The sequence below is a fragment of the Dromaius novaehollandiae genome, chromosome 3 (genome assembly GCF_036370855.1).
Source record: "Dromaius novaehollandiae isolate bDroNov1 chromosome 3, bDroNov1.hap1, whole genome shotgun sequence".
Lineage (NCBI taxonomy): Eukaryota > Metazoa > Chordata > Aves > Casuariiformes > Dromaiidae > Dromaius > Dromaius novaehollandiae.
The window spans coordinates 83,896,915-83,922,153 of record NC_088100.1 but is presented as its reverse complement, the minus strand read 5'-3'; the positions used below and the strand labels follow the sequence as shown (position 1 = coordinate 83,922,153).

The 25,239-nt window shown below is 44.1% G+C and overlaps 1 protein-coding gene across 5 annotated transcripts in view; it reads right to left on the bottom strand.

Moving 5' to 3' along the window:
- Positions 1-24,693, bottom strand: part of FRMD1 (FERM domain containing 1) — a 48,497-nt gene extending 23,804 nt beyond the window's left edge. The window contains exons 1-4 of one of the 5 annotated variants that reach the window (XM_026117281.2): positions 24,518-24,693; positions 15,982-16,071; positions 10,453-10,735; positions 4,156-4,246 (exon numbers count right to left, since the gene is read on the bottom strand). In XM_026117281.2, coding sequence (XP_025973066.2) covers positions 4,156-4,246; positions 10,453-10,548 — 187 coding nt within the window. In that variant the 5' untranslated portion in view covers positions 10,549-10,735; positions 15,982-16,071; positions 24,518-24,693. The remainder of the gene's footprint in view (positions 1-4,155; positions 4,247-10,452; positions 10,736-15,981; positions 16,072-24,517) is intronic. The other 4 variants (XM_026117280.2, XM_026117283.2, XM_064509311.1 and 1 more) reach the window with 4 other exon arrangements.
- Positions 24,694-25,239: the final 546 nt, after the last annotated feature.

Genomic DNA, 25,239 nt, shown 5'->3' with positions numbered 1-25,239 from the left:
TTAGAAAGCCAGCCTGAGAAACTGGTAAGAGGATACCAAAAGACAGAGCGGCAGGGCGTAGGAGCTGCAGGTTTGCTCCTTCCCAACCTACAGCTTCTATCTGCTTGGGTAGAACAAGGTTTCCCCTAAGAAAGGAGGACCTCAAGATTCAGGATCGCAGGGATCCAGGTTACAATAACAAAGGAGACCTGGCTGTTCTTTGTTTGCTGACAATCAGTTTCGCTTTAGAAGACTGAACTGTGTCACTGCACACACTTCCTGATAACAAGAGGGAAAACTCCTGCTGGGCACTAGGTAAGATTGACCCTGCAGGAGAAGCTGCAATATTAAGACCCAGCTGCCGAAGCCCATGGAGCCAGGTTGAACCTGGCAGGGTCACAGGGTCTTTTCACTGAGCAGAGTACAAGAAAAAATGCACTTAAGCAGCAACAGAACACACGGTATAGCCTGCTTGATGATCTGTGACAAAACTAGAAGAGCAACATGTCCCAAGCTTCATGCCAGTGTGGCTTCCCGCTAATGTACGCTCCTGAGCTTTATTTGCATAAGGATTGAATTCCTCTTACAAATGCAAGCTCTCTTCTGACACAGTTGACTGAAATACTTGTTGTTTTGACAAGGAAAAAAAAGCACAAGAGGTGAAAAAATCTGTCCTCTCACCATTCCTGTTATCTAAAATCCTGAAGCTCACTTTCCACGTTGGTAACAGTCAGCAGTGAAGGAAAGCCCCAAATTCTTTTACCTTTAAGCAATGATTGCTAGAAAAGCTGCCTCAAGATCTACAGCTCAGATCTCACAGCATTTATGGTTTGCAACTTGCACACTGCTTTGTGGTGCTATTTTCATTTTTTCCACACTTGGGGATTAAACTTCTGTTTTTGATTAAGGAGCCCAACCTCTCTCCCTCACACACATGTAGTTTACTACAAGACTAACTGAGCATTAGTATATCCGTACAACATCTGCAGGTCAGATGTGCTCCTAATCCAGACAATCCACACAGTGTGATTGGTTACAATTCTGCAGAAATCCCTTGATCTCTTGCCACCATTGACAGTCAGGGTTTTATTGACAAATTAGTAGCAAAGTAATGAATGCAGGTGGATTAGAATACCTTGTTCTGCATGTGGCAGTATCAGACCGTCAAAAATGAACACACTTTAAGAAATAGTGGAATACACCCTTAGTAAAACACCATCTTAGAGCAGCAATATAAAGGCGTAAAAATGTGATGCAGAAGAAAAGTATATTTTGCTCTGAAACACAGAGGCTCCCCTCTCTAGTTTTCCTATCTCGATCTCCCTCACCACTCTCTGCAGAAAGGTAGCGTGCCTTCCATTCACAAACTTTGCAGTAAGTACACTTTGACTTGCTGCCTGTAAAGGCAGTTGACTGAAGTACTCACAAGACAACTCTGGGCAATGCAAAATTTACCCAGGCCTTCCCATGACTTGAACAGACTGCTTCACTTCCTTGAGGTGATAGTCTGCCATGAAACCAAAATCCCCGAAAAAGCTGGTCCTTGAAAGCAGACAATGCCTTAAAGGCTGCTTCCAAATTCTAAAGAGGGAGAGTGCTGCATCTGCAATGGAAGCAAGACCTCAATTACCACTAGCAGCAACAGAGATTATCACCTGTCTGCAGGAGGAGAAAGAAAGAAAGAAAAATACCAGGATGAGGAAACAGAAAACAAAAAGATATCTATCACTATAGCTCTGCAGTAATAAACCTGGACCTAGGGAAAACAAAAACCAGGACTCCAGTCAGCAACTGAGTGGACAGTTCGTGCCCTAAAGGTGATGAAAGCCCTGTGAGCACAGACAAGCAGATCAGGTTTGCTCATGCATCACTCCCTTTCCCAAGTGCTGTCTGCCACCTTTCTGGTGGTGGCTGTGTCAGTTCAGGCTGAGAAAAATCACTGCTAATACTTTTTTCCTCTCCTGTTGTCTGGCTCCAGTAGCTAGTCAGTAGTTCTTCAAAGGCACAAACATACAAAAAAAAAATTCTTTCTTATCCAAAACACTGACATCTACCTGGGCGTGGGAGGAAGGTGAGTGTAATAACAAGAGGACAAGAGGCAACCGGCAAAAACTGAACCACAGGAAGTTCCATGTGAACATCAGGAAAAACTTCTTTACCGTGAGGGTGACAGAGCACTGGAAAAGGCTGCCCAGAGAGGTCATGGAGTCTCCTTCTCTGGAGATATTCAAAACTTGCCTGGATGCAATCCTGTGCAATGTGCTCTAGGTGACCCTGCCTGAGCATGGGGGTTGGACTAGACAGTCTCCAGAGGTCTCTTCCAACCTCAACCATTCTGTGATTCTGTGAATAAGGAACCAGGGTAAGCATGGCTCCACTTAAGCAGCTTTACAAACTGAGCTATACCATACACAAGTGAGGAACAGTCAGGAAAATGAGAACAAAAAAAAAGGAGAGGTCAGTTCAGGCTTCTGGACTCCTGGAACCCTTTTCCTCATCTTTTAAGGGTCTCATCAAGAATTAGCTCCTCCAAAATGGAGGAGCATTTACAAGAAGTGAGAGAAGATTGTTTATTTTTAAAGCTGCAGGCAAGTTACTGTAACTTTTGGGCTCTAGCCAGCAGTAATTTTATTACACTTGTTGAGTTGGAGCCATTATACTGTATTTCCAAAAGACAGAGAGACACCTGCCACAAACTGGCATTTTGGGATCAGAATACCTGTGCTTGAGAGACAGAGAGGGAAACTGCTCCATACAAAAGGGAAATGCGGAAAGAAGCAGAGAGGTGAAAATGTGAAACAAGCAAGATATGAAGGGAAAACGTGAAAGAATCTTAAAGAAGAACAGGAGAAGAGCCTGTTTCAAATTCAAAGAAAATGGGAATGAAATTTTCCTGTCTCAAAGGGGAGGACAGGAACTTGAATTCCACATGAGGAGATGTCCCACAGGTGGCACAGGCAATAGCTGGTGCCATAAGACGGCTAGGGGCAGACTCACAGTGAACACAGTATGTTTGTGAAAAAAGTTAAAAGCATTCAGGTCTTCACATATAAAGCTGCACTGCTTTAAAGTCAGAGATAAACTTGTTAACTGGTTTATTTATGTTGATGGAATCTCCTGGAGACCTTCCAAACCTCATGAACAGCTCATACTGACATTAGGTTGAATGCTATGTTCCAAAGGGGGGGGGGGGGGGGGGGAGGGGGGAACCAACCCCAAAGCCCACAAACCTTACATTCTCTCAGCATACAGACAGAAGAAAGGAAAAGAAAAAAAGAAAAAACTTAACAAAAGGAACAATTTTCCCCCACATAATGCAAAATTCATAAGGACGCAAAAGAAATCTTATTTAGAGGGGCTCATAAAAGACTATTATCAATGACAGCAGTATCTAGAGTTGCAGTAGTAAATACTAAAACACTGAAGAAGAATTTTGGAGGGAAGAGAAGTCTCTCCCACACTTTTGGAGGTGTGGGGAAGGAGAATAAGAAGGACAATACATCAACATCCAATTACTAAGAGCTGGCGGGGGGGGGAAGTGCGCGCGCGCGCACACACACAGTCTTCTAGAAGTATTAGTATCTCACACTGGTTTGCTCCTTCCTTAAGGCATCATCTTACACTGTCCCTTAGTCAATACCAAGGCACAGCACCAGGCAGACTGGACTTCGACCCATGGACTTAAGTTCTTTATTTCCCACATAGTATTTCAAAACCCCACTTCCCCCAACACTTTCAGTCCCCTCAAGTCATTTAAGTTTCCACCCCCCACCGCCGCATTCTTTATTTGTGACTTTAGAAGATAAGTAACACTTTCAGCCCCAAATTCCTTTTAAAAGTCTCCTCCTGTTCAACTACTGGCAGTTTTGAATTCAAAGTGACAAATATGTTGGCTAGCAACTTAGCTACATCAGGAAAAGAAAACCCCACAAAGAGGTAGAACTTAAGAACAAAGGAGGAGAACAAAAGGACCCCCTTCTCCCAATTTGTCTGCCCACATACCAAAGATCAAAAGAGCTCCGAGAAGGCTGTGCATAATCTACATACTTTGTGACCTTATTACAATCAAATTCCCCACAGGCATGGCCAGTGTGTATATATGCACACACTGTAAATACACAAGCGGGTCTGTGGAAGTTTGCCAAGTCATTTGCTCTGTGCATTGAGTTTGCTTACTTTTAACAATGCTGAGGCCAAAGAAGTGAGGCTCTTTAATCTTCACTAAATCACAAACTTGCTGAAAGAGCTCCTGTCCAGTGGCTTTGACCTGAAAAAAAACAACCAATCCAACATTACGGAGGGCTCACACACCTGGATGGAGCAATTCTCCTTCCTTATACTGATTCTTTGGGTACCATAGCAAACAAACAAACAAACAGAACAAGCTTTGTTTTCAGTATTACTATTATTACTATCACAGAATTATGAAAGTGTTATTCTCCCTCCTTTACATTGCAAAGTGGCTTGGCTCAGTAAGATGTGAATTTAAGGCTTCCTATCTATTGGCATCCCTGTATAAGTAGAGTTTGGACCATGGCTGGAGCACTAGTTTCATGCAGTACCTATCAGGCTATTTATATGTCTTCTTAAAGAGCATGCGTGTGTAACCACAGAAATGAAAGCACTACTTTTGTAAACAAATGTTTTCAGATGTTGCGGGGATGGGGTGGGGGGAATGAGACGGGACACCTTTCATTCAGGAGAATTAAGAACAAGAATAGAACTACACAAACAAACCCAACAACTGCATACTTAGAGTAGAAAGCTTGCAGGATACAGAGGAGGTTTCCCTGTCTCCCAGACAGGGCAGTTTGTTTGGTCCCCCACTGACTTCTGGTCACAGAGCAATTAAAACTTAGTTTTCAGAAGCTGTCATGTACAGCCTGTCGGGTCTTGCCTACTTACACGCCACATTCAGACCTTCCAGCATCCTTGCCCCTCAGTGAGCCCCCCAACAGTGTGCATGCGTTGAAGAAGCACTGGCAAAAGATGCATGCTATTGCAGGGGGCCAAAGGCTAGGTATCCAGACGTTCGCAAGGATGGTGCATGGTAAAAAAGGGGTTGTAGCACTATGTTACAGCAACTGAATACCTTTTTCTGGCAGGGGTGTTTGCAGCAGAAGCTTCCTCAGCTAGGGCATGTCTCAGGCTAGTGACATGGGCAGACATAGATGCGTACTATGCTTTGAAAATTCCCCAACTAAATTTACTCCCACTTATAGCCTCATTTCCCCTTGTCCCATCATATCACCTGAGGAACAAAGACAAACAGACTAAGCAGGAAAAAAAAAGAATAATTAAAAAAAAAACACAACCCCCCCCCAGCCCTTCGAGGCATGTGAGAAAGGAATTTTGAGCAGGAGCAGAGAGCAGAGTAACACAGACACAAGTAATCCGCACTCAGCTCCGAGTGTGCCAAGCTCCAGCTCTGAAATGGGCCACCATCTTCTGAATTTTGCTGTTACTACTGGAGGAAGCTGAGCAGTAGCGGAAGCAGCCCTCCTGGGGTGGGAAAGTACAGTGCTACCTTCACAGCAACAAAGAAAACAGAGCAGAAGCCGATTACCCCACTTACCCAGAACTCACACCACCAACATAATTCTTCCAAACCTTTCAGCACACTCATGCCACACCCCCCAGAAACCACTCACGTTGTCCTCCGTGCCCCAGGATACATGATATCGCTAGATAGTGACAATTGGAAACTGGAGGTCATTTAAATACCCAGTTTTTCCACTTGACAATGCATCACTAGTCAGCCACCAAGTATCACTTTACTGGGAGCTTTTGGTGCACAACACCAATGCACGTACATGTGTGCACACATGTCCTTTGGCAGATGAAGAGATAGTGCACAGTTTTGATAAGAAGCAAAACCTTAAGTGTTCAGTCTCACACCTAAATGCAGTATTTGCTTAGCTGCCAACAACACGCATTGGAAGGAAAAGTTAGACAGAGATCTGTCTCCATTTTGGGGGAAAGTAAGAGTTATGTGTATGTTATGTGTATGTTCTCCTACCTAAAAAGCATTCACTCAGAAAGAGGTGACCTACTAGCAACCAAAATGATTATGTGCATACAACAATCACTAGCAACACAGGACTGTATGTAAAAGCTATAGAATTAGATGCATTTCATAAGTGGCATACTTTGACATATAAAAGAACACAGAGAAGAGAAACCTGCTGTAACACACTTAGCTCTATAGAAGTGAACATCTAAAGATTTTGTGACATTTGACTCTAAAGCAGTGATTTAATCAGGTTTCTCACACAGCAGGCATGGGAGTCCACATCCCATCCATTCTCATTTTGGCACTTTCCTTCTGTATTAAGTTTTACTCCCAACTTTCAAGGCTATGCAATATTGATTACACTTGCAATCTCTGTTCCCTCTTTCTGCATTCACCTCTGCCCAAAACAACCAACACTTCCTTTTGCATTTTTATTTTGTGTGGTTTCTTTGGCCTTTCTTCCCTCTGGGTACAGTTCTCATATCAAGCTCCATCTCAAATATTCCATGAATCATTCTTTCCCTTGACAAGGGCTGACACTCAGCTTTGCTCCATGTCAGACTTGGGGCTTCTTTATATATGAAGTTTAGTCCAAAGTAAAATCGAGTGTAAGTTTACGGAAGGTAACTGCTACTCCAGAGTCATCCTTATGCGCAAATTTTCATGCATATCAGTTACCTATTTATATTTTTCTTGGTTCACCTCCGCTCTGCTGCTCACAAAACAATGAGAAGATTTAGGACTTCCGCCTGCTGCTCCCCAACCTAAAGGGCCTCACCAGACTTCCCCTCCCAAGTTTCTGCTCATACTCCCAGCTTTCTTCCACCAGGTTGGCAAGAAGCAGTGTCTTTTGTGACCAATTCAGAGCTACTCAAACACAGATGGAGTGGCTGGTTGTACTGCTCCAGTCATGAGGCAGCCTGTCCTTTACCAGTGTAGGTCTCATTCTTTTATTCAGCTAACTGCCACCAAAAAAATTTAAGGAAAAATTTAGGAGATTACTTGTAAAAAACAGTAGATATTGATCAACAGGTTCAAAAGTATCAGGGGGATAAAGATAAGCCAGAATACTGACAGAAAAATAAAACTGAATGAACTAGATATCAGAAAAATTCATCCTCCCCAGCAGAAGCCTCCCATTTCACTGTGTGATCCTCAAGGTGGCTGGTAAGCTGCAGCACCCACTACTTCCCCTCACAGCTCTGCTTTTCTAAGTGTTCATGGCTGATAATTAGGAACAGTTTTCCTGCTCACCGTCCCCTCAAATAATCTGTAACATCAGCATAGTGGACACTAAAGTTAAACAAGAGACATCTGACAATGGGTGAAGGGATTTCAAAATGGCTCCCACTCTTCTTCCTTCAACATTCATGTCTGCCACGAGCTTGAAATAAATCCATTTTGAAGAACAGACTTCAATCTAAACCTGACCACATAAAACAGATATAGGAAAATTCTTATCTAGGATGGAATTTACATGGGAGAAAGGAATTACATACATAGATCCTTTGCTTATCAAGGGAAGGATCTATGCTCTCTTCTGCTGGAAGGATAATGATTCTTACCTACCTCACTGAGCTGCAAGATTATTCAGTATTTGCATTCCACACTGCAAAGGTTAAAATGTTTTGAAAATCCTATATAGTGGCATTATTATAATAAAGACAAAGAGTATCACCTGTGGTTGTGCTAATTAAATTTAGATTCTACTACTGTTACTAGAAAATTGCCTTGATGTTCCTTTAAAAAGATCTTTACAGCTGTGAGATCCCAATTTTTGTTTTTGTTTTGAAGGGGCAGTGGGGTAAAGAAAGAAGTCTAATGAAAAGCTAGTTTTGGTGACTTACCCAGTTATAACAGATCACGTTTCACTCTTTATGCAATTAGTACAGAACCATGTTTTGAGAACTTTTGTTTTCAGTTAGATAGCTATTCTCTTTCACACATGTGCATGTCCAAGTACATATTTTCCCATCTTTCTAGCCACTAAAACAAGTAGAAACAGAAGTGAAAAGGGAAAATACCTTTAAAAGGCCACTGACAGATGCAATGTTATGGATCCAGTCACACACAAAAAAAGGAAACACTCAAGGCCCAAATATAAAGCTCTACACTTAACTATAAAAGGGGCCATGCAGCCTCCCATTTTCCCACCATGCAGTCCTTCAGAAAGGCTGCAGGAAAGCAGGCAGAAACGGTCTGCAGAGACACTTCACGTTCCTTTCATTCCCACTGGCATTGTAAAGCTCAACTCTAAAGACTGCATCTATGCTTATTATACTGCTGTAGCCTGAGGCACTTCAAAGCAACTTTTAAACACAGATCTGCTGGCTGGAGACATCCTAACCCTGCATACACAGGCGAGTGCACACAAGGTCCTTCCTCACTCCTGCCAGGGCTGGGAATCTCCAGGTGTGGGCAGGGGCCTCTCCCAGCTGCCAGTGCAGCAATTACTGATCCCTGTCTGCCCTGCCACCCAGCTGTCCAGGAAATCCCACTCTCCCCAAAATTTGAGGGCAGCTGCTTGTGTGAGTGCACAACAATTTTCAGCTATAAGGCACAGGGGGTTAGCTCAAAAAGTCCCAGCACAAGGTCTCCGCCAACCTGACTCATTCTGACCATAACAAATTGAAAGGATAGACTGCCCATGCAACTAGGGGTGGCAAAGGAGTCTTTCCTGATGGACAGGGCAGAAACCAGGTTCAGGATATCTTCACTGGCCATGTTTCAGCTACACAGGGAGGCCTGTCCAAAACCCTAAAGCTTGGACAGACCCATGGCTGTCACATCCTTTGGAACTAACATTAAGCTTGAAGTCAAAGTAGATGCATGACACTGTACTTAAAACACCAGCCAAGGGCAAGCATCAGGGCCGAAACAGAAGGAACAAAACCAGAAAATATTTCATGTGTCCCCGGTTCAGTCACCACTTGACTCATGCTAGCCAAACCAGACAGTGATGGCTGAACCTGTTAGTGCCTCCAGCTGTCTCCCCTTCCCAGCCTGCCCTCCCTCACTGAGAAGGAGATCCCTGCTTCAGGGATGATAAACTGCAGCTATTCAGGATTTACCACTTGGACTAAGCACTACTTAAATTTAATACAGTGGAACGTGATCCAGCAGTTCATGAACGATTGTACTTCGAGGTCAGTCACCTGCACAAGACTGTACAGAGTAGTGACTTTATCAGCCATGCCTGCAATTCTGCATGAGTCATCACCTTAAACAAGGCAGGGCAGGCACCACTATCTGAGATCTTTAGCCTCTCTGATAAAAGCTATAAACAGCTGAGATTTAGGGTCAATCAAAACAGACCATTACCCTGACCTGGGCACCTGCCTCCAAGAACTTAATTAAATCATCATTTCATGGCTTGCACAAAAACTAGCAGATTGCAAAAATCTTCTGAGTCTCCACATGGACTGGATTTGAACTGGTGATCTAGAAGCAGAGAGCCCCTGATTTTGCAGTTAAAGACTTGCTCTACTCAGTCCTTGTAGCTGTTTCTGTTAAGGATGCCACATTTAAGCATAGTAGGTAGGAAAATTCCTGCACAGATTTTAAAGATTAGCATGAATACTTTCAAGAGCCACATTTCCAATCATGTGCTTAAAATAACAGCTTGCTTTATCTGCCTTCTCCACATCCCACAGGAAAAAAAAACCCCAAACAAAGCAAAACCTCACCAACCCAGACATAGTGCATGCACATGCTCATAAGAGAGCACAAAATTTTCAGGCCAGCTTGTCATGTGAATTTGAAGTGTGCTCTTTGAGTTCAGTACCTCATAAGTTTAAAGAGCAATCAGTATTACACAAAGCAGCACTGCATTGTAGTGGATACTGTGCCATACTGGTAGCCAGCTGACCTGGCTCTGCTATCACTTCTGCACACGTACTTACACATTTGAAGCTACGATCAAAGAAATGAAATGGCTTACCTTTGGTTTGTGTGTGTACAAATACTTAAAAAAAAAAAAAAAAAAAAGTCAATGCCTGTCCACCCTACCTTGAAGTCTTTGAAGAGATCTACAAAGTATTAAACCCCAAAACAGCTAAAATGCCAGAGCAAACAGAGGCATGCTCCGTATTAGGCATGCTTGCTAAGTCTAAGGATCAAGGTATTTCAGGTTCAATTTTAAAATCAGTCAATTGTTCTTTGTGGCAAAAACACTCACAGAGAACAAAAGAGGAATAATTAAAAAAAGCAATGGGAACCCCCTATCCCAAAACATAACCAGGATGGACTTTCAAGAAACTGTGCAAGTGTTTTGAAACTGCTCAATTAGAAAATGGAGCACCAATTACACTAAGCTGGCTAATAGCCTTGTGGTCAGCAGACTAACATGATGCCTTTGAGAGAACAATAGAAGCTAGGAAATCAGCCCTACCACAGCCCTGGCTATTCAAATGCTTGCGGCACTGATGCCAAGACCTCAGTGAGAACTTCGAATCACTCACCCCAACGGTTACACTGAGCTGCTCTCTGTTGGGCAGAAAGACGCACATGCTCCGACACTCCTGTGGCATCTTGCTGGCCAGCAGCGCCTTGCTCATTGTGGGCAGCTCCTCATGCCCACGCCAGCGGGCCTCCAGGGAACTCCTCTCCGCACAGGGGTCAGGCTCTCTTCATCCCACGTACCTACCAAAAGGTAAGAGCTTCAGTGCCATGCTCCTCGAAGAAGGCTATAAGCATCAGTAACAGCATGCAGCCCACATTTAACGAGATGTTTTCCTCTTTGTTCTAAAAGAAAAAAAAACAACACACAAGGGAAAATAAAAAAGACAAACAGAAGCATCTGAAAAGGCTGCATACGCAGAGTGATCGCCACAGGTTATCCCTGCATTAGTCAACCCACTTATTGATTACGGGCAGTCATGTTGCTCTGGAGGTGGGGACACAAACAAAAAATTCTCTCACGATGAATCCTTGTATAGGGCTGTCAGGTGGCACCTGCTATGAATTCTCATCTCCTGACTCATTCATTTTACAAAGCCACACTTCATGTTTCCAACAAACTCACAGCGTAAACTAGGCAACCTTTAAAATAGCCCAGGAATCACAGCAGTGAGCCATAAAGCAATTAAATCTACTCAGAATACCAAACCAGGAATGAGATTTCCAGACACAAACAAGTAATAAAACAGATGACACAACGGACTACTTCCTGAAAAAGCATATAGGGATGGGGGCGGGGGGGGGAACAGCCCATTCTTTAACTGGGATACCTCATCTTGGTGAAAGTAGAGAGCATGTGTATGTTGGTGAAGAGGACTCTAGATTTTACTTGAATCATCTTACCCCTCACTCCCCTCTATCCCTGGGAAACCACTGTGAGACTATGCATAAACTCAAAGGGAAAAAATGTGCAGACTCGCAGGAGAGAAAAGGTTGAGCCACTGTTTGATAATTTTTGCAAGGCAAATACTGCCAGCATCTTCCTGGAAGCTGAGCCTAAGTGGCACAGTTGTATGTTCTTCAGTTAAGTGTAAAAGCTGCTGAAATTGCAGACATAAAAATGCAGCAGTCTGGAATAGTTACACAAATATCTTAGAGCCGAAGTTACAATAATAACTACAAAAATAAGGGATGAGAAATTCAATTCATGCCCAAATGCACAGTAGCCAACATCGTCTTCACATGATAGGTTACATACAGTTTCTTCAGCAATTTGTGACATTTATTTGCAGCCCTCTCCACCCCAATGCTCTCCAGTTCAAGAAAACATCCTAGGGCACCTGGCAACTGCAGATGGAAGATGCATACGCACCACTTGGCTGGTTTATTTGTACAGCTCTAATTGACAAACTCCCTCACAGCAGCACACGAGGCAGCTGTATCTATATCAGTATGCCGACAGACCAAGAGCTCAGAGATGACAGCCAGACCCAAATCATTTTCCATTCAGGCAGCTGACTGTTACAGAGACATGGCAGCATCTTAGGGAGCTTGAGCTCCTCCATGAAGATGTACGGCCAAAGTGAGCCCAGGCTCTCTGAGGGAAGGTTATGGATGAAGGAATGCTGGCAGAGATCTGAACTAGTATGACACCAACCAGTTATGGAGTCCAGGAAGTGCATAGCCTGAAAGACTTCAGCCAGCATGGCCTGCCTTTTAACTCTTGAGCACACTCCAAGCCAGGCCAAGAGGTTGATGTTCACAGCAGAAATGGCCATGGGAGTTCAAGGTATTATGGCTTTCCCAGCTGCCTGTTACCATCTCTCTGCCAGAGGTCACAGGCAGCCTCTAGCAGACTGTATACACGTTCTTTGTCCATCTTAGTGCCAGGCTAGCTTGGTCTCCCTGCTGAGGCTATGAGTGCAATTCACCACAGGCAGGCTGAAAGCAGACACAGTGCTGAGGCTCCAGAGGTTCTTCTGCACAGAGCCTGCTCCAGGGCAAATCAGACAACTACAGAGAGTCCAGATTTAAGGCACTGGGCCCCAAGCCACCATGACCACACAGAGTATGGATCCAGCATAAAGCTCATCCTAACCATTTAAATTGGTTTGAGAAGCTGAGTGCATCAACCTTGTACCAGCAGGCTTTCTGTTAGGCAAGCTAGCATCTATCTCTTTAGAGGCAGCAGAAAAGCAGTTGGCATAAACTATCATATGCCTTGATAAATCTTACAGAAACAAAAGCCTAGCCCCCTCCTTGAATTGGTCAAAATACTGGTGGGTGAGCCAGCACTGCACTGGTCCAGTTTGAAGCAGGATGAACTATGGCCTCACATTCAGCAGAACTGTGGCACTAACTAGCCCGTATGCTTGCAGCTCTTCACCAGCTCTTTACAGCAGGTACCTACATCAGTGAGCATGTTACTTAACACAACACCTAACATCCCTTGGGGAGGGAGCCGATCACAAAATCTGCAGGTATCTCGCCAAGGGCTAACTCTCCCTCTATGACAGCATCTAAGGTTGCAGAACTTGTTTCTAGAGGATAGGCCCCATCTTCGGTGCATGTTGCAAGGCCTCCCTACTCTTGCCAACATACTAGTATTATGCAAAGGATGGGTAGAAGGGATAATATATATCCCCCCAGCAGAGTCTATCTTGCCAGGGAAGAGAGTACAATAACACGTGATTACTAAACCAAGCATTACAGACTGTCCACAGAAACATGGCTGTGCCATCTACTAGCTTTCTGTGGACTATTTCTTCTCCAGGTGGCTACCTTATTGAGAAAAACAGTAGTTTCTGGTCTTTCCAGCAAAGTTGAAGAGGACAAAACGGAAGGTCGCTAAGAGAAAGCGGAAGGGAGCAACAGACATCCTTTTCACCGGTCCTTGGCCTGGTTAAGCCTGCCTCTGGACCCAGGGGAAGCAATGCCACTACCACCTCATGCCTGAATCATTGCAGACTGTTTCTTAAAGAAGTCAGTAACAGTCTCTCTGAGGCCTGGTCTACACCTCTGAGGTCAGTGACAACATGACTATCTTCATTACCTTCTGCCATCTACAACATTTGATGCCAGCCAGCAAACCCCAGCCACTCTGAATAAAGTTACTCTGACACATGACTTATTTCTGCCAACAAAATGCAGGTGCCCTTGGCTAGGCAGGTGCTGCTGCCTAGCGTGCGCCCAGAAAGTTCCCGCACACCTTCCCTGAGACGAACTGTGTATCCCAGCAAAGGCAGCTGCACGGCACTCACCCACAGCTCACCGCTGACAGAGTACATCTTTGGAGGGAAGGTTTATAAAGTGATGCAATGACTTTTCCTTGGCATGTTCCAAAATGGGTTCAAGGATAACAAAGGATCACAAGCAGCAAGGAAGCAGGTCATTTCGTACTAACACAGAGGACATACACCACAGAACAAATATTCTCAAAAGAAAATTTTGCATCTAATTTATATTTATCTTAAGTTCAACAAACAGTCACAAGCATTCTGCTTTATAACAGCCTCAGAATCACAGATGGTATTTTTAATCTTGTTGATAAATTAAAGAAGCCAGCACTTTCTTTCAAAAAAGAAGTCAAACAAAAAGACTCCCAATAGTGCTCACAGGATGTCACAAATTAAAATCTATATATATATAGACACACACACACAGACATTACATAAAGGGCTTCAGACATTATAGAAAGGTTTTCAAAGCATTTAAAGTTGCTTTGTAATTAAATTCATTTTGTCCTGTTTCAGAGGGAAAAACACAGTGGAAAAAACTCTGGAATGGGAAACGGGAAAAGGAAGACAAAGTACAATTCATAAAAAAAAAAAAAAAAAAAAAACCCTTACCCATTTCTCTTCAATTCTGTGCTCAAACACTAAAATTATTTTTTCAAAAATCAGAATTTTAGTCTACAAACTAAGACTTTTAAAAAGGAGATTGCTCTAAATTATAAGCAAACAAAAAAGACACACTTGACTTCCTGGAAGATGACAGATGAAAGCTCCTATCAGATGAAATATTAAGAGAAAATCTCTCATTTATCCTCTCTTACCAATATAATTATATTGATGAGTTCTCCTAGATTCTAGCCACACACTATTAACAGCCGTACATAAATAACAGATGTCTACAGAAGGACCCAAGGCCGACAGGTCACTGTTGTTATCGTCAGCTGATGTCAGATGCTCCATAAAATTTAGGAATAGCATAAAGACCTCAGAGTATGAATTTAGGCCTTCCAACATAAGGAGGTTTATCTTTACTGTCAAACTGCTGTGGTAGATGCTACACATTTTCATTCACAAGAGGAGATGCAGCCTAATGAATACATTCATACAGCTTATGGCACAGTTCAGAAAAGAAGGCTAAAGAAACAGCCTTAAGAACATACACACATACTGCTCTGTAGACAACTCAAGACACTGAAACGCAACTCCTCACAGCCTCTATATAGGAAAGCTTTCCAGAAGCTTTATTTTAATCTCACATTTGCTGTGTTCATTTGCATTTTTAAGATAACAACTGTAGATTGTGGGAGAAAGAAAGCGAGAAAGCATGGGGAGAAGGTGTTACTCGTTTTATGTTTTAAAACAAATGAGCCCCTGGACTCTGCAACAGCAAGTAAGAGGTTAAAGAAGCAACGTCCTTAATCTTAAGGGGGAGATCAAACACAAGCCTAGATCAGCTTTCTCTTCTTTAGAGGTATGTTAGAATGTGATAAAATGTAATGAATCATTAACTTGCTAGCATTGATGTTTACACTTTTTGTTTAAGTTGTGAGCCAAGAATAACTACCCAATGAAAACAAGTGGACAGAAGGAATGCTCTTACTTAAATATACACAATTTCAGACTGCCCATATGCCATTCTTTTGTTTACCACAGATTCCAACCTCTTAACCTCAATTAAACCCTAAAAGCTCTTGCAAATGCACTGCAGATGAATTAATAAAAGCTGAAGTCAATCATCTGCCTCTGGGACACTCTACAGTTTGTTTGTTTTTTTAAATAACATCACTTCATGTTTTAGCTCCTGGAGAAGTGCAGTTTGAGACGTAATGGCTTGGTCAAAGGTCCCTGCAGTCTATCAGTGAAACAGTCAAAGATGCTATTTATTTGTATGCTTCTGGTATCAGGCAGGAGTCTTATAACTGGCTAGAGTGATAGCTCAGTTTATTTAGCACTGTTTATTTTATTTTACTTTACCTAAACACACATGCACCAGAGCTTTGGAAAATAAATCTGTCATTAATTTCAAGGCTTCTCTGTTTAAGCAGCTCAAACACAGTCATAAAAACTAATTAAGAAAAAAAGCTAGTCTTCACCTTCTCTCTCCACGGCCTCACAAGGTGCTTCCTAGAATCCGAACAGAAACACAGCATTTCCTTTGTAAAAACAAGGATTGCTTAAGTTTGCCTCAGTAACTGGAATAAGAATAACTGAGTCATCTAGGAAAAGAAGAGATTCAAGAATACCTACCTACAGGGTCATTTTGACAGCTTCCTCCTGGTCAGTCATTTCACAGTTACAGAATATCTGCATTCCCTATGTGCACAAGTTGTTGGTCAAACAGCCAGCCCACCAACTTACCCAGTAATTTTCCAGCTGCCTCTAGAGATGATAGGCACTTCCACAGGTAAATTTGAAACCTGGCTCTTCTTTTCCCAAAACAAATGCCACCTGAAAGAACAAGCCTCTATTTAGCCACTCATCAGTTACAGGAAGTAACACTACTGTCTTCATATATCGTGACCTCAGATTCCCAACTGGTACCTGTTTTAAAGAACTAGCCCATGCACTGGAGCCAGTTCAGCAACACAGCTGATACCAGCTGGAACTGTTCCTGCAGACAGTGGTTATCAGTGAAGTTGGTTGCAGATGTGCCTTTATTTTCCTGCTAAGCCCAGTTATCTAGTGCTGCGTGTTTTTGCTCTTCTTTGCATGAGGTCTTGGGCTCTTGGGCTAACTTGATCTTGCAGAGAGCCAGTTCAGGGAGCTAAACTAGCAGCGCACTGCTCCTACTACGGAACAGTTTTCTTTTCAGTGTAGTTTCCTGAATGAGCACACTGCTGAGTTATGTAAATGCCAGCCTCAGCCTGAGAGAAGGGGCAGGGAAGCTAAAAATAGTTGCCAAGGGGTGGCTCGGCAGTATTGCTAAGCCAACACAGAGCAGCAACCCTTGTCTCTCCAGGTGCTGCTCTCTCCCAGGGACTTCCTTCACAGTTCTCAGCCACAGCCAATACTTGGCAATTCCAGAAATTGTTAACTGCAGGATGTTAGCAGGAAAGCTAACTGAACCACCTCTAATAGCCTATGTAATACAACAGCATGAAAATGATTTGCCCCTTGCTGAATTTGGGGCCACACCACAGTGAGTGCATTTGAAAGCAGGTCTCACCCAAACAATATTTGGGTTCAAGCTGTATTACGAGTGCAGTTGTATTTTGCATTAGTCCAGCCAGCACCCATTGTAAATGGGTCCTAATCCTGATTTCAGCCTCTTGGTACTGCCACAACCACATCTACAGAGGATAAAGCAAACTGATGAAAGAGCAATGATCTACCAACTCAAAGAAGCAAAATGGTATAAAAACCTCTCCTAATAAGGGGGGGAAAAAAAGGCACAACTAATTCTGAGTTTCTCAAGCATCCATAACCTGGAAAAACATTTCACAAAGTTAATTATAGTAGAACATCTTGGAAAAGCTGGTTTTGCTACAGGTGACAAAAAATGAACACTGAGACTCTTCCTAAGGAAAGCTTACCAGGTTGGCCCATCTAATATCCTGAGCAAAACCAGTAAATTTTAGGCAGAAGAGGTATTACAGAGTCCTGTCAAGAAGTATCTAGCACTGTTAAGACTCTTCTGGACAAGCTGGAGCTAACTAGATTCTTAGGCTGCAGTTTCACAATCAGCTTAAGCAGCTCTAATTGAGCCAGCTGTGCAACAAGACAGATGGAGGAACCATCTGGAAACAAACCTGTATTTTGGGGTCAGCCTACATTTAGGTTGCCTTACACTGATCGTGAAACACAGCCTTAAAAACTGAAACTTGCATCACCTAAATATTTATCATCTCAGAGACATACTTTAGGATACCAGTCCTATCTGTAAAACAGAGTAATACAGGACCTGAATAAGTAAAAATGTACAGATGGTATGTATCAGCCTTTCCCAGCATCATGACCTTAAGGCTGTACACACCTCCTCTGACCATTCTTAGATGTGATGAAAATTTCTCTGGAAATATGAAGGGGAAGAAAAATCATGTTTCAGTGGTAGAAAGCGAGACTGAAGCTAGATAGCTTTATGCCATGGCTGCAGCAGAAGTGAAAAATGTCACCTTCTCTTCAATAGCCAAAACAACTAAGTCACGTCCTGCAGCAAATTCCCAGAAATGCATTGATTTGTCAGCCACATCTGCCTCAGCATCATCCCAGGACTAGCACTACTCATCTAAGGGCAAGGATACCACAAGGTGGAAATGTACTGAATCCAGTACCCATATGCTGCTTTCAGGATGGAATACACAATTGTCACCTACTTTCAGAGCACTACATGGTAGGAAGCCTGTATTCAAGGCCATTGAACAAGGCATACTAAGACCACCTCCCAGTCATCCCAGGCAACCACAGCTAACCTTCTCCATCTGCTATCAGCATCTGTTAGAACTTAGTGTACTCCTTTTGCAGCGACGGGATGTGGGCCCTTTCTTCCGGGATTTTCAAAAGGAGCAATGAGAAACACCTCCAAAAATTTCAGAGCTGCCGAGCCCTAGCAGGCTCAGTCCTCACCTCGTAGCTTTTGGGACAGCTGGTACAATTGCTTAGCATTGCTTTTAGATGCCAACCAACATCCTTTTTCTTTTCTTTCTCTACAAACAGCACTCTCTGATGACACTGAGCTTTAACAATAGAGAGGAAAACGCTTTGTCTTTAGTCTTCACTGCAGGATTAGACACAGCTCTTAGGCATGACCGCCTACACTCCGCCTACATGCTGCAAAGTCTTCCAGCCTCAACTCAAGCAGCGCCTTTAGCTAAGAACACATACTAGAACATGAGGTGCACTAAGGGTTAGTAACTCTTCTGCTTTGCATTGTGCCTCCTACAAGACCAGCATGCTCCCAAAGAAGAATTCTCCCCAAATTCCCCAGGACCCTAGTTCATAACCTGGGATCATGCTGCTACGCTACTTATCTGAATGAAGGTCTAGACATTATGCTCAAACGTGATACAGCATTCCTACCCAGTGATAATGTAGTGTTCTCTAGTAGCCAAGTAAAATGACATGTGTTTTGGGACACATCAGACCCTACTGCTGCAAACTAGGCTGCAAGGAGGGAGAAAAGGCTTAGCATAGCATGGAGCAGCAAAGGCCAGGCTCCTAGAGTGCATGGAAGTGCAATGGCAGGGCAGCAGTGACAAGGAGGCTGCATGGGCAGGACCACACAGCGTGGCTGCTGCGCTTCCATCTGGCTCTCCCTCTGGATGAGAAACAGCTCCTCAGCAGTTTACTCCCAGTGAGGAGCTCAGCATGAATCACCTGGACTTCATCCTTCCCTGAAACCAAAACTGAATTCAGGAGTCTTTTGAGGGAAACAGACAATGAGCATTAAAGCCCCCAAGCAAAAAGGGACAAAATAGGATCTCACAGGGACCATTAGGTTTTCCCCATCATTTCCAAGTGAGTAACTTTGTATTTTTGTACACAAAGATATACAGCCATTTAAAATACATTATTTTACCAGAAACATGCAAAACTTAGCAATATACATGTTTGAAACAATATCCAAACAATGAAACCTGAAGCTACAGCATGCACCTCCTCTTTCAGCATGACGCTTTCCTTGGAGGACAAATATCCTCCTGCCAAAGGCCTGAAGAGATCAACTGATCCTGTCTTCTCATTGATTGATAATATAAAGTAGCATTACACCCAGTGTGCCAAACTACCAACATGAAGTATTTCACCATAATGAATTTGTTTATTTCTATATAATCTGTAACTGGACTCCTTTTGCTGATTAACAATCATTTACAGGACTTCTTCAGACTCCATAAATCAAACACATGAATTGAAGTTTAGGATTTAGTGGCAATTGAAAATATTGATTGACTTAAGCAAGTGCAGAAACATAAGAAAGAAACATGGGACAGTGTGCAAAGCCGCTTCAGTGTCCATTACACAGTGCAAAAGCAGCTGCAAAGAAAGCCTTCTCATAAATGCAGAACTCCCGTTTACCAGCTGGATGACCAAGAAAGTATCACATTGGATTTAGAAAAGCACATTGCTTGAATATCCATTCAGTAACATCAAGTTTGCCTCTACTCAAATACATGGACACATCCCTTTCAGAACAAATCCTTAGAGAAACCTCATTCACAGGAATACACACGTGGAGCCAGGAGTGCCGAAGAAAGCGTCAGGCACAGTCTGATACCTCAATGTGAAGGAGAGTAACAGAAAATACTTCTGTGTTTGGCACTACGGTGCTCTGCCTGTGCACTTCTGCCAAGTAGTGCAATCATTCTTTATTAAAGACTGTTACTCTTCTGCACTTATGTGAAACAGGGGAGGCAAAGCATGGATGGAGAGTCACAGCAAGGTCTTTAAAATAGGGGAGAATGAGGCTTCGTTCCCTTCTACTATTAACTGAAAGGAAGCTTAGGAAGTACAGGAAAAGCACTAAGCAGAAGGGCCTGGTCTTGCTACCAGCAGCTCAAGAGAGAGGCATCTTCCCCTACCATACAAGTCGGAAATGGATGAGATCCCATCACCCAAAAGCCTGTGGGCTAATTCTCCAACTGGAAACATATTCCTTTTTTCAAGTCTATCAAGTCTATAAACAAGATTTCTCCCAAACAAATCTATTATACTCTTGGCTTGCATACAGCAGCTGAAAGATACTCTTCTACAAGATTGACTTTGCAGAATTTGTTCCACTGTGGTGACAATGAAATCTAAAAATCAAGTATTTTTTTTATTTGAGCCGGGCCAGACTGAATTGAAACATACCGCCAAACCACCTGAAGTATTCTGCAGAGCTGTCAAAATATGTGCAGCCACATTATTCCTTCATTTCTACTCTCACCAAGTAATATCTTTTATCAGCTCTAGATGTAACTAGACTATAAGTCTCAATTTAAAAAAAAAAGAAAGCATCATTATAACTTTACAGGCAATAAGAACAGACATGTTTTTATCAATTTATCACATCAAGAACTCTTCTGAGCAAGAACATTAACAAGTTAAAACTAACTAGTTACTAATAACTACTAACCAGTTACTAACTAGTTAAAAAAAAATTTGGCAAACTTCCCCAAAGGAAAGAGAAAATCCACTGGTGATCTTACAGCATTTCAATCGCAGTCTAAATATTCAGACCAACTATTCAGATTCTGCATCAGCCTGTTTCTTTTCTTTTTTCCACTTTAAAAAAGTACAGCTAGTCTTAAATTTTATCTGTCCTGAATATGTTCATGTAAAATGGAGGGACCTCCAGAAAGAATGGATATAACATAGCCTGAAACACAGTTTGCTTTCATTACAAGTGTGAAAACATCAATCTGCCAAAACCCTGACAAAATTAACACAGACAGCAGAGTATTAAGATTAGGTGCAGCTTCAAAGACTACACATAGTACTGCTAGAAATTAACTTTAGCAAAGGATGGGAAAATAGAAAGACAAAGCTCCAAACAGAAACATAAAACCTAAAAATAACTAAAACAAGCAGCTCTAGAAAGAATAGTCTCTTTTCATGGTGGTGATGCTGCATTTCGCAAAAAGAGAAAAGAGCAGAAAAGAAGGAGAAGTTAAGTGTAAGAAAAGAGTTAAGGAAAAAAGAGTGACCACTACTAGTCAGAGGACTTCTTTTGGGCTGAGTCCACAGTTTGTCCATGTTCAGTTACTAACTACAACAGTAAGAATTAAGGTATTACTGCTAAACAATACTAAGATAATCAAGGAGCAGCATAGTAGCACAGGAATTTCTGCAAGAAAAGAACTGTAACCCTGGAGCACAGCAGGCATGCAAGTAATTTACATTATCTTGAATTAGCCTAGCAGTAGGGCAACTACTTTATTACAGTAGTTAACTGATATGGAGTTAATCACTGGATTCATACACTTTTTACCTGAAGTGCTGGGAAATGAAGAGAGTGCTGTAGCTTCAAAGAAGGATCAGCCCCTACCTGCTATCAAAAATCTTCCTCTACCATCAAAGACTAAAATTACATCAGAAAAATACATGTAAATACAACCTAAAACTTTTTAAGAAAAAGTTATACAAATTTGTTGATGACTGGTATATAACTAAACAGATTTTTATATATACAGCACAAACAACAACAACAACAATCCTTAAAATAAAGTCCTGTCCAAAGAGAATGGGCTGTATTTTTTTGGTAAATGACAGAAAAGAATTGCTATAATTCGTGTTCTTTAATAGCATTTTGTAGATTTATTTTTGTTTATGCTTATCTTTTCTTTTTTTAAAGGTGACCTCTGCAGGAAAACATTTTTTTTCCCTTTTGGATACCATTTTCTTCTGGTCTGATATTCCTCATCTGAAGTCAAAACACTGGTTACTACACAAATTATTAACATCACCAATGCTGAAAACAGAACATTCTGATTAACAGCACACAGTAAATGGGAGGAATAAATAGAAAAGTGAGGACAACATATTCTGTTGTCATTCCAAATTTTCCAGGAATAAAACAAGAAAAACATGCCTAACACATGAGAGCACAGGAGATCAATATTCAAAAAGTTTCTTTTTGAACATTTCTCCAGGAACAATCAGTGCTAGAAATAAACCCTCATTTTCTTTGGATAAAGTCTTGAAAGGTAAGCATTCCCTATGCTTTTGAAATATTTATTGTCAAGGACTGAGTATCACCATAGTTCACTGAAGAAGGGACAAGGTTCAAACAGCACCTTATGGTTTCCTGGGGTGTGGTGGAAAAATAGATGTGCATTGTAAATGCCACCTGGAAGATAACCTGAAGAGTCCATCATTGCAGAGCAGTAGGAGAATATCTGTCAATACAGTGGATGAAGATTTCTCAATACAGGCAGCATAGAAAATGCAGACACTTCTGATGTAAATCAGTGCCAAGAAAGAACTAAAAAGGGGACAAAATCAAATACAGACTTCTGACACCCCCTTCTCCCTTTTATACATATGTCCTGGGATGCTCATCTTCCTTCATCCTGTCTTGGGCTGGTAGATAAAAGGCTGTCACAGCATTCACCTCAGACCACCCAAAACAGCCCCGGCAGTACTCGAGGTTTCCTCCATACCTCCTTCCAGCCCCCCTCGCTCTTACTGCTGCCTCCGAGGAGATGAAACAAGACACGAGATGAAGTCTTGGTACTTAGCTACTTACCCTTCACTGCGCACCCTCCTCAGCCATCTGAGCCTCGACGTCTGCTGCACCGTTTAACAACAACATGACGTGATGTGACCAGACCTCGCTACGGCACAACGGTGACACTCCCCCCCCCCCCCGCCCCCCCCAGCGGGCAGCACCAGGCCCTGAAGCCGGCCCGCACCGGCCACGTCACTGACCTCCCTTAGCATCTGCACGCAAGGCAGCGGCAAAGCAAGCACCTACTGGGAACCATCCCAGACCCATGCCACCTTCTAATTTAGTGCCAGGGAGGCATTCAGGAAAGCCTAATTGCCTTGGGGCATGCCAAAAGTTGCTCTCATAACGCAGCAGCAGAAATGGTTTAGTACTGCAGAGTATGGGAATACTCTGAAATCAGGTGAGGCCATGGCATACCAGTGAGACCAACTGACAGAGGATGACACTGAGGGCTTGAAGAGTTGCCACAACTTCAAAATACTTCAGACCAATTCCCTCCTCTGTTTCCAGCCGTCACCCTGACCAGACTAGGTACGCCCTGCACAAGGGTGAAGACCCTGGCCCCTGGAGAGGCTTAGCTCTGTGCACACGGCAGCACGCAGGTTTTTCAGATCTGGGCTCACTGCTACTTCAGCAGCAAAGTTAACCGATAACATAGTAAAACTAGAAATGGCTTTTATAGTCTAGCCATAACTGAAATTTAGACTGGCCATGGCCTCTTATTGGCCAAGTTGTGAACCTGAGTTTTGCAGTTAGTGGTTTATATTTACACCAACACAAAAACATATAAGAATCTCATGTAGTTCAGCTTCCAAGAGACTTTCCAAATACTTTCACGTTTGCAGTGCTAAGGGCTCATTTATTCATCCTGGTCAGGCTGCAGGACCAGCTGAGTGCTTTTTAAGTCCCACTACTGTCAACTCTAACTAGATACCTGATACCTCAAAGGTCAGGAAATGATCTGCTATGGTGAGTCAAACTGAGAACCTATTAATTGTACCATTACTTAAGAATCTGATCAGAATTAAATTGTTTAAATGAGAAATAAAAAAAACCCCACAGAAACAGCAGCTGAACTGAGCATATTTTTAAGAACGGGGGACAAGACCAAAAGCTCCTTCTCTTGACAAGGTGAAACACTGTCAGTCAACACGGCTTGTCGGCAACCCACGTCCTTTTCTTAGAAAGCTTCAACTTTAAAATCACTGAAACGCAAACATGCTGCAAGGTATGTGAACAGCAGCACAGCCCTGTTGTGAACCTGTACCTGTTCACGGCAAGGCTGAATAAAACAAGCGCTCCGTGCTCGGACACCGAAGCATATTTCAAGATTTTAGGACACCCTTGCACTCGACTTGCAGACAAACCGAACAACGCAGCTAGACTTATAGCTAACAGTTGTAAGCTAAGTCTGGTGTGAAGCAGCACCTGGAGAAGGGAACAACAACAAAAAGCCCTGAACAGACGGCACCTGAACGACTTTCAGTTCCCCGCTGTCCCTTCGCCTCCAAATCCCTCCCGTAGCGGCACGTCGGGGCAAGGCACGAAGTGTCCCCCGAAAGGCGCCCCGGGACGCCGCGGCGGGGCAGGGGCAGCCCGACGGGGAGGAAGGAGGAGGAGGGAGGCAGGTGCCGCTCTCCGCAGCCCGGCCCGCCCCGGCGCGGCTCCCCCGCCGGCGCGGGGCCGCCGCCGTCCCCGACGGACAGTGAGGTGCCACCGGGCCCCGCACTGGGGGGGCGGGTCACTTACCGCGGGACGGCCTCGGCGAGGGCCGGCCGGGGGCGCCGGGCTCCGCCGTCCCCTCCGGGGCAGCATCCAACGCCCGCCACACTGCGCCGGGCGAGGCGCCGGCGGCGGCGGGAGCAGCGGGCGGCAAGACCCAACGGCAGGCGCACGCCGGGGCTCGGCGGGGGGAGCCGACGTGGGAGGGGCGGGGCCGCGCGGGGATAGGCCCCGCCCCCGCCAGCCCCGCCCCGGGCCTCGCCCTGCTCTTTCCCTCGCGGCGGCGCCCACGTGGAGCGGAGGCGCGCGCGGCCACCCGCGAAAGCCCCGCGCGGGGCTCCCCCCCTCCACCTCCGCGCGCTGCCGCCGCAGCGGATTGGCGGAGCCCCGCGAGCAGTGGGCGGGACGGGCGCCCGCCACGGCTGCTGGTTGGCGAACGCCGTTGTCAGTCCGCGCCCCGCCGGGCGGACCTCAGGGGCGAGGCCATAACGGCTGCAGTTGGGGGTGTCGCTGCGGTTGCCCCGGGCGTGGGAGCGGGGTGGTGGAGCTGCACGTCTGCAGGCGTGGGCAGGGCAGGTGGTGCCTGGGCTGCCCCGCGAGGAAAAAAAAAAAAAAGAGAGAAATCCGGCTCCTCTAGTCTGCAGCGGGGGTTGCCCTGCGGCGGTGTCTGCTGCGGCCCCGGGGTGGCTGCCCTGTCCGGCACCCCAGGCTGTGGGGGCCCTGCGAGGGCAGAGCCCTGCAGGGCATGG